General features: G+C 39.7%; 1 protein-coding gene across 2 annotated transcripts; it reads left to right on the plus strand.

Moving 5' to 3' along the window:
- Positions 1 to 4,614: 4,614 nt before the first annotated feature.
- On the plus strand, positions 4,615 to 9,600 carry npy8br (neuropeptide Y receptor Y8b). 2 transcript variants are annotated; one of them, XM_087797546.1, is made up of 2 exons: positions 4,615 to 4,798; positions 7,682 to 9,600. In XM_087797546.1, the coding sequence occupies exon 2, from the start codon at positions 7,805 to 7,807 to the stop codon at positions 8,891 to 8,893; it is 1,089 nt and encodes a 362-aa protein (XP_087653672.1). In that variant the 5' UTR covers positions 4,615 to 4,798; positions 7,682 to 7,804; the 3' UTR covers positions 8,894 to 9,600. The 2 variants fall into 2 exon arrangements, with proteins under 2 accessions (XP_087653672.1, XP_087653679.1); XM_087797553.1 differs by having other exon boundaries at positions 7,686 to 9,600.
- The last annotated feature ends 874 nt before the right edge of the window (positions 9,601 to 10,474 follow it).

Consider the following 10,474-nt stretch of genomic DNA (forward strand, 5'->3'; position numbering starts at 1 on the left):
GTTCATATTTGAAGTAAAAACAAAACAAGTCTGTCAATCATTTAATCTCTGACTTATATCTAGACTCATTCATTTCCACAGACAGACCCACGCATTGATAAACATGGTATTTGATGATGATCTCAGCTTGATTCCTTCCAAAAATAAACAGTTAGAATTGCATCATTGAGCTACAGCTCTCTTTATTGCTGATTTATACTGGCAGTGACACGTAAAACTATCAAAATTTTTCCCACAAGAATCGCTGAAGGTTATGTAAGTCGATTCTCTCTTGGAATCCAAATATGGAGATAGATTTAATCAAACATGGACGTGAGATGTGAAGCGTCCACGTAGGCAAACAGTTTGTTAAAGTTATCACACACACACACACACACACACACACACACACACACACACACACACACACACACACACACGGTTCACCAGGACATCGATTATGGTTTTAAATATGATGAACAATTTATCTTCTTCACTCCTCTCCAGCCAAAATCCACTAATGCCATCACTAGTTGGAATAACCCTTTGTATCCACTGTGCACCTCCTCACATGCCTCACGTCAAGTGGCCCTAATGGGTTCATTACATTATACATTAATAACTCCAAATGTACATTTGTAAACTGTATTTTATTGTTTTTATATCTTTGAATTTGAGTATTTATATCATCTAAAAATAAATAAACATAATAATATGATTATTATTATATTGAAGTAAAACGTGCTGGTTATTATCTTGTAAAACCTTGTATTTTCATCACTTCACTCATTTTCATTCATTCACGTGGCTTTAGGAAATGTAATGGTGGGCCAGTGGGTGATGGTAGAGGAGAGTGACTTGTCACTTATAACATATGTCAAAAATAACACTAACTAAAACCATGCATGGGCTGTCAATCTATAAAACAACAGAGGATCAAATTAATCATGTCCATGAAGGTGAGAGGGTTGAAGTACAAATCTCCACCATATCCTTCACAGCCTCCCTCTGCTGTGAGCACAGATTCATCTGAAATGACACACATGTCAACGTCTTCAAGAAAACACCCACAGAGCAGTTGTTGTTGCAAGTCATTTCACCTCACCAGCCTTCAGACAAATGGCTATTACTGTCTTTGTGTTCATTCTTGAGTTGAAGCCGCAAACAATCTTTGGAAGAAGGCGATCTGCGAGGATACGAGACACTCGTCTAAAGATACTCCGAGCGTTTCTTGTAATCAGAGCACGGCATCTGTGTTGCAGCTCCATCTGAATGAGGTGCTGAGTAATTGGGTCGTGATATTTCACACATAATTTGGTGGATACATAAGAACGAGGAGGTTGATTTGAGTGTCAAATCATTTCAGTAACTCACATCCGGGCACTAAACAAACACATTATTAAGCCCGACAAATACATTTCCTGTGCTACATGTCAAGAAGGGGGAGGGAGGGTTCAAATCCAACATAAATATTGCATGTGTGATGCAACTAGGACCGAGAACTGGCAGGAGGAGACAGTCAAAACTTTCTAAATGCTGTTGCACCATTGTACTGTCGGTGCCATAAAACCACTCTGTGTACTTTGGTAGATGCTCAACTAAAACACAAGCCCGTGCCCACGTTTCTTATCTGTGCTCAGAGCTTCATGAAAATGTCCTGATCAATCATTTATTGATTATTGAACTATGTTATTATTATGTTTTGTTGAAGCAATGATGTAGATTTTTAACAACTGTCAGGTAAAAGTTTGGGGTTCACTGGGTGGTCAGATTGTTATACATCAGCCAGTGTCCCGGAGGTGTGCATGTGAGAGACAAAGAGGTCCCCATCTAAGTTCAGTTCCAGTTCATAATGTTGCGTCTGCACCGCCCCAAGCTTCAGAGACTGTGAGTTGTTAGAGGAGGATAAAAGCCTGTATTGATTATGTGATTTTCCAGGTGTGACAGTGCACAGATGAAGTACCACCTCTTCACCCTTAACCAGGTTGATCCAGCTCGTCCTCAGTATTTAAAACATGCGGGGATCTAATTCTATTATGGATATGTAATTATTGTCATTTACTGACAACAGACTGCACCTTCGTTTAAGCTACACTGACTTAATCTGTGAACATTTCCTTCAACATATTTTCTACATATCGGCTGCACCGATCTATAAACCTGTCCATGTCATTGTTACATGATAGAACACAGAAAGCTGGTGCCCTGTGACTGTAACACAGCAGTAAAACAGCAAGATAGAAATTTTCCCTCAAGAAAAGACAATGTCCTGTTTTCTTTTATTAACTCTTGAAGCTTCAAGCTGTCGTCTTACCATCGATTCATTGATGCTGAGTCTAAAGTGATAGTCTAACTGCGAACAAGCTTAAAATATACAGACTTGTTTAATTAAAAAAAAACATTTTTAGCCTCGAGGCTTCAATACTAGATAGACATTGCAGACGAGCACCACGGAGGTATTTGGATGTTGTTAAGTGTCTTATTTTAGAGGAAGATGAAGACGACGACAACTGAGTCTCTTCACTAAAATGGAGTTTTATCTTTTCCTACAACCCTAGAAAGGAACAGATTACTCTGAAAATAATCCCAACCCTTCATGGGCATGAGGGTGAGTTAGAAAATGAGTGTTTGAATTTCAGGTGAACTATCACTTTAAATTCCGTATCTCTATTTCATTCTTCAAAATCCAGATCCATCACCTTTGACTTAAAAGCTGCATCATACAGTATGTATTTCTCTGTGTGTTTTAAGACGCACAAATTAACTATTTCAAACTAAACTATTGTTTTCCTCTGTGCATTTTTTTTCTTCCATCCAAAGGCTGCAATAGTTCTCAATTCAAATGTAAAAAAAATGCTCAAAGACTTAATCAATTAACAAATAAGATTGAAAATGACTTTCATATTTTAAAACTAAAACTGTCATCCATCTGTCGTGCAATGTGTTCAATTATATGACTTATACTTACACCTTAATTTCAGAGCTCTTTCACAATTTATGCCGAAACTTGTATTTCTAAAGAACATCATCATATGAATTAAAAAATGTCACTATTCCTTACACAGTAGCTAGGTTTCCATAATAGCAACTCAAATGTTCATCCATTAAAGGTTTAGCTGGAGTCTTCTAACGGCCATTAAATGACTGCAGCAGGAAATGGACTCTGAAAATCTTGTTTTTGCTGTTTTATATTAAGGTAATCATTTCTTCAAATATGAAAAATGATTGGACTCCTCTTCTGTCCTAGTGACTAAGCTTTACAATCTGTCATGTGTAATTGCAGAAAAGGTGTTTTCATTGTGTTTTTCAGTGTTTATTTTATTCTCATTTGCAAGTGTGATGGAAACCCAGCTAATAACAGATCATAATGACACTATATATTCTTGTTTTCATAAAAGTCAGTTATGAGTAGACTCAAACAGTTTTAGTTGAATATAAGGCCAACAGTGGTGATGTCTTTCTTGCATCAGAATCAAAATAAAATGGGTGATTCTGTTGTCAAAAAACGTATATTTTTAACTAATTATCCTCATTCTTGGTTTTTGCTTTATGGTTAGGGTTGCCTTCTGTTTACCAACATGTTGCTTTTTGATGAATAAATAAAAAATACTAATTTACTTACTGACTTATAGAGTAAATGGAGACGATTGTAGGTTAACTTGAACATTAGAGAGGACAAGGATTGTGTTTCTGATGTTTTTATTTTGATCAACATTCCCTCCAGACATTCATCCGTATATTTAATCAAAATCATAATGTTCTATAGTTGAGAATGCGATGAAGGAGCATCTTGGACACAATATAGTTCCTTCATTGAACCATGTTTCTCGTCACACACCAACATATAAACGTGTCTCTTGTGTGTATTTGTTAAATGAAAAATAATGTTTAGTGAGAGATCACAGCAGTGTGACAGTTAACTTAACTTCACCAACATGTGCAGGAAACGTTTATGTGACGTGCGTGTGAGTCTTGTACCCCGCTGGTCCGCGTGCGTAGGTGCGAGCGTTCGTGCGCGTGCGTGTTTCTTATGTAACCAAAGTCTGCACTCGCATCCCGGTCTGTTCCACTGCTGCCGGGCGCACACCCGCTCCTCACGCGCACACACACACCCGCTCCTCACGCGCACACGCACACATGCTACTCACACCCCCCCCACACGAACACATCTCTATCTCACACACACACACACACACACACACATATATATATATATATATAGATAGATAGATATATAGATATATATCTATCTATATATCTATATATCCACTCAACTCACACATACACACACACCCGCCTCTCTCTCTCTCTCACACACACACACACACACACACCCGCTCCTCTCTCTCTCTCTCTCACACACACACCCGCTCCTCTCTCTCACACACACTCCCCTCTCACACACACACACACTCCTCTCTCTCTCGCACACACACCCGCTCCTCTCTCTCTCTCTCTCACACACACACACCCGCTCCTCTCATTCACACACACACTCCCCTCTCTCTCTCACACACACACTTCTCTCTCTCACACACACACTCCTCTCTCTCTCTCTCACACACACACCCGCTCCTCTCTCTCTCACACACACACTTCTCTCTCTCACACACACACTCCTCTCTCTTTCTCACACGCACACACTCCTCTCTCTCTCTCTCTCACACACACACTCCTCTCTCTCTCACACACACACACACACTCCTCTCTCTCTCACACCCACACACACTCCTCTCTCTCACACACACACACACACTCCTCTCTCTCACACACCGGCTCCTCTTCCTCGGATCGACACCTATGCGCACCAAATAACTCGGTAAGATCATCAAATCTTCTTTTTCTCCAGATTTCTACTAAGTTTTCGGCCACGAGTGAGTTGTAGTTTTATATACTTGTCTATTCCACTTTTCTATGTTAATTTCCACGCGACCCTCGCGTTACTAGAAGTGCGGATCCCTGCAGGTGAGCAGGTGCGCCGTGGATGGATGTTGCTCTTGAGAAAGTAGAAAGGTTCGCACTTGAGCTGCTGTTTCTCTCCAGTGACGAGCTCACACACTCCCAAGACATTCAAAATGCATTTTTAATACCAGAAGATGTACTCTTCATCATGTGTGGCTGGTTTAGAACGCGTATATTTGTCACACTAGGCAAACAAAATAAACATAAAGGAAAATGCAGAATAAATAAAGAGATAACTTCTAAACGTGGTGGAATAATCTCTTATCCAAGACAGATAGAAATACTAATGAGAACAAACAACCGTCTGTAATATTAACCACTTGTTTCTAAGTAGGTTAGATCAGGTGATTATCTTCATTAAAATCACAAGAATTAGACCGAAAGCCAATGTATTAATCCATCAACTGGGAAGAAATTGTTCCTGTTTAAGAATAAAGATGAGTCAGTTATGGGTTAGCAATTGCACTTTTCCGTTATAATTGAAGGTCAAATGAAAGTCACTTGGGACAGATTTAATTATCCTAACCTTTTGCTCACACGTTTAAAGACATGTAATCTATCGAAGCAGAGGTGAAAGTTTCCTCTCAGTTTTTTTGACCCACAAATATAACTTGATGATCTGCATTTGGCCCCATAGCCTGAATTTGACACTAGTTGTAAGGTTATTTATTTGTGTTTCAGTTACTGTAGTATTGCTGCGCTCAATTTATTAAATTGGTATTTACGTACAGTTTAGCATTTTCTGCGAAGGTGTCATGGAAATTAGTATATTTAATAATTAATATGTATTAGTTTGTCTGAACCTATTTTAATGTTTGAAATGGTAAACATCATCTGAACCTCCAAACCCTCAAAGAACGAGTGATATTTAAAAACTGTAAATACTGCGAAAGCAGCAGCAATTGCGAGTGACTTAATGAGGTTTTTCAAAATGTGTCTATTAACTGTTTTTAATGAAACAATTTTCCTCATATCTGCTCGGGAGATATCGCTGCATGTTCAAACTAAACCATTGAATTGCTGCTGTTTCCAGTGTCAGTTCAGTGGCATGAGCAGTGTTTATTTATGGCTTCAACCGAAAAGGTAATGTGTGAAATGTTCACTTGCAATTATCGTCATCATTAAGAATCCTCACTGCCAGTTTTCTTCTTTGCTTTCAACTTACCATGTTTTCGTAGGCTTTAAATGTGAAATCGTAGACCGTGTTGTTATTCAATAGCTGTTTTTTTTGGGCTGTTGAGTAAAATAACGAGTTTAAAATAAAGTGTTGGATTTTTCCAGTCTCTAATGTGAGGCTTCATTTAAAGAAACTGATGAAAAAAAATGCAGGAGGCGACTGTGAAATTGCAGTTGGAGTCGTTATGGACATTTAAATCAGAATATCATTACGATGAAAGAGGACGTTTTGTTGATGGTTTTCCATCCACAGGCGGCTGTGCAGTCTATTTAATCTGGAAGTGACATCCATTCTCTGAAGTACCACAAAGACGCCATAATCGTCTGATCATTTTCTTCTCTCACAAATGAATCAACCGTGATCTTTGCAAACACTTTTATTCAAATAAGAAACCTCTTCTAAATGAATGTGTGGCATGTAGTCTGTGGTTTATCAAGTGAGGTTTCCTTGATTTTCTGGAACTCCTGTTGTGTTATCAGTTTTATCTTGACCTTTAAAGTATATACTTTATTGAATATTGTTTTGATTGTTTAAGCGCTTTGTGACCCTGGTCTAGAAAAGCGCTATACAAATAAGAATTACTTACTGTCTTGTGGTGAAATCAGCAACAACATAATGTTTAAATAGTAAGAACAAATCAGTAGAAGTCACGCATCGCTTTATTCCACTGTCCCTTTAATTCCTCATGTCAAGGATGTTCAAAGTGAGATGTGCGCCGGAGCACAATTTATCCAATTAGTTTGGAACTTGTCAGAAAATGCCAGTCTTAAATATAAACAGGGCATGTAGAGACCTTCATCTGTTTTTGAAACCCCCTGTCACAGTAACAATAAATCAGGGTTTACAGTAAATCAAATCTAATTCATTCTTAGTCTCTACTAGTCAGAAAATTACATTTTCATTTAAATGGAATGAAAAGCAATAACGTTGATTGCTTTATTGTTTCCTATGTTCTTATCTGTGTCGTCAATGAATGTTGATAATGGAACAATGTACACATTAGTATTATTATTTAAAGGGCAACTCTCCTGACTCACACATGTTTCATGTTTCAAATGTTGAAGTCTTCCTCTCTAAGATGCAGTAAGTCCCTCATCATGACCATGTCTTGAAGTTATTACTCTATAAACCCCCCCTCCCCCATCTGAAATCTCTGCGAAGGAGAGGTTATGAGAGCGGAGTCTATTATGACGTAATAATCTTCCTCCAAGATAAATTTTAGACACACACATTAGTTGCCCTTTAATGTAGTTCTAGAGATCCTTGTGAATTTAGGAAAGTTTTCGTTGTGAGCAACTCTTCTTTGACTATTGTGTGATGTGCTCATCACCACTACTGCCACCTGCTGTTTACATGAGCTCATTGCTATAAACACTGTTTCTAGTGAAATACATAGGTAAGATAAATGTATCGCATTAACATTGTGTCAAAAAGAAGGAAGTTAGCTTTTCCAGACGTATAATATTTGTATTTAAAACCAGAACAATCCCTCTTATAGGAAGTGAGTCAGTGTTTTATTGTTTAACTTAACTTAAAAATCACAACTTTTCTTTCTTCTCCCAGACAGTCAAGGAGGACGATTGAAGACATTAAATCATCTGTTCTGAGCTTCAGCTGCACATGGCAGAATAGAGACGAAAACATTCGCACAGTTTGACCTTTAGACGACAGCACAAGGTTACCAGTATGGAACAGCAGCACTTCTCTAACCACAACGAGGCGGCGAGGAATTTTCAGGACGACTGCTCGCTCACGCTGAGCGGAACTACCTTCCTCATCGTGGCCTACAGCGCGGTCCTGGCTGTGGGGCTGATTGGGAACTCCTGCCTGGTGTTTGTCATCATGCGGCACAAAGAGATGCGCAACGTCACCAACGTCTTCATCGCCAATCTGTCGGCTTCAGACATCCTGATGTGTATCGTGTGCCTGCCTGTCACCATCATTTACACCCTGATGGACCGCTGGGTCCTGGGAGAGGCCCTCTGCAAGCTCACAGCCTTCATTCAGTGCATTTCTATCACAGTGTCCATCTTCTCTCTGGTACTCATCGCAATGGAGCGCTATCAGCTCATCGTCCACCCCACTGGATGGAAGCCGATCGTCAACCAGTCTTATATAGCCGTCGCCGTGACCTGGCTGACCGCCGGCTCAATTTCTGTTCCTTTCTTCGTATATAATGTCCTTGATGTGCCATTACAGAACCACAACATCTCCATCGTTCTCAGCGAGCATCTCGTCTGTATGGAGCGTTGGCCATCAGTGGAAAGGCGTAGATTTTACACCACCTTCCTGCTTGTTTTCCAATACATCCTCCCACTCCTTCTCATAATAGTGTGCTACCTGCACATCTACCTGCGCCTCAGAAGAAGAAAGGACATGGTGGAGCGTGGGAGGAACATCACTGAGAAGAAGAACAAATGCTCCACGCGGATCAACATCATGCTGGTGTCTGTGGTCGTGGCATTCGCCATCTCCTGGCTTCCTCTCACCGTCTTCAACACGCTGTTGGACTGGGACCACGAGGCCCTCCCAGCCTGTGGCCACGACGTCCTCTTCTCCTTCTGCCACCTCACGGCCATGTCCTCCACATGTGTCAACCCGATCATCTACGGTTTCCTCAACAGCAACTTTCAGAAGCAGCTCAAGTCCACGCTGCTGCGGTGTCGCTGCTGGGGCGTGGCGGAGAGCTACGAGAGCGTGCCCCTCTCCACCGTCAGCACCGAGGCCACCAAGGGCTCCATCTTGAGCAACGGATCCGTCATCTACAATACTTAATCCCGGACTGTTTGGTGCACGCAGAGGAACAATACTCGCCTGTGAATGCTTGTCTGACGTAAACAAAGTCATAAAGCTCAAAACAGCATAAGAGGAAGAAAGACAGACAGCAGGTGTAACCACTAGGACATGCTAAGTAAATAGCATGAGAGGTTTTGACAAGAACATTGTATAGTAAATAAATCCTGAAGTCTCTGTTTTATAAATATAGATAAGTAAAGTGTGTTTCCTTGTCAACTTGTAAGATCAGAAACATCTATTATGCGTGGCTGCAGATGGCGCCGTACAAGGAAACCGTTTGATGTGAATGTGTTGAAGATTATCAGCAGATAAGTCCTCAAATGTGGAGCATTAAATGTGACTTCTGGCGTTCATTTAGCTGATACTCCTGCCTATTATTCTAATGTTTTTCCTGCTACCTGGGATGGAAATGATGGACCTTGTCAAGCGCACTATACTGATGACCTGCAGCATATTGTGCATTTGGGAACAGTTGAGGTGACAAGTGGTTCAATAAAACGTTTGTCTAGAGCCAAAGTGGCAGTGAAGGAGAAATGATCTCACACTGTATAATACCTTTTTAACAAAGAAATGGCCCGAAGTCTGTGGTTGAGTCACTTTGGAGGCTCCAGAGAATAATGTGTAGCATAGAAGAAGAGCATGTTGTTTTGCATTTTTAGTGGCATTAAAATGGTTATTATCTTTCACCTCGTGTATTGTTTGTATATTAAAGTTGACACAGCACAAACAAAGCAATTGCTAAACAAAACAGCAATAAAGAGGTGCACTAGGTGTACCCTTGTGTGTGTGTGTTTGGAAAAAGAAGGGGGTGCTATTAAAGCAAAATAAAACAATATGTAACATAATCTTTAACCTTTGATATTTTCTGTAATTTTTAATAGTATAACTATTATATAGATTATTATACTTTTATTTTAACAAAGTTGCCCCCCCCTCCCCGCCCAGGGGTACTGCCATTGTCATGTGACTAACAAAATACATTACAACAGTGGGTCAGAAACTGTTTTTTTCATATGAAGTACTGAGTCTTTTGAGGTAACCAGGAAGACAAAATTATAAACACAACAAGAGACTCTTACTTGAATTAACAAATATAGATGTAGTTTGTCACAACGGAGGCTCCACGTCATTGAAGCTAAAAAAAATGATGCTTTAAACAATAAAATGCCTAAATCCACTTTTAATAGTCATTGGTTGAATTTGAGTCGTCATCCATCTAATTTAGCACACAGAGATCCCATAGTGTCAGTAATAAAAACATAACATTTATCATGGTGCTTAATCTGAATATCACCTTTAACCTGTTCATGATTAACTTATTTTTCAAAAAACGAACTTATCTCCCAGTCTTATTTCAAATCCATTCACTCTTGCCTTTTTAAAATCTTGCTGCAACACTGCTTGCCGAGGTATATTGTACAAACAGATATCGGACAAACAATGGATGTACTTTTACTATAGCTTCTCAAAAATCGTAGAAATATTTTCCCCAAGGTGTTTGCTCTACTTCCACCGGGGTCTTTTTAAAACCTGCTGAAACAATCCTCTCAATCCTACCAT

This window comes from Callionymus lyra, chromosome 1, assembly GCF_982586985.1.
Source record: "Callionymus lyra chromosome 1, fCalLyr1.hap1.1, whole genome shotgun sequence".
NCBI classification, from domain to species: Eukaryota; Metazoa; Chordata; class Actinopteri; order Syngnathiformes; family Callionymidae; genus Callionymus; species Callionymus lyra.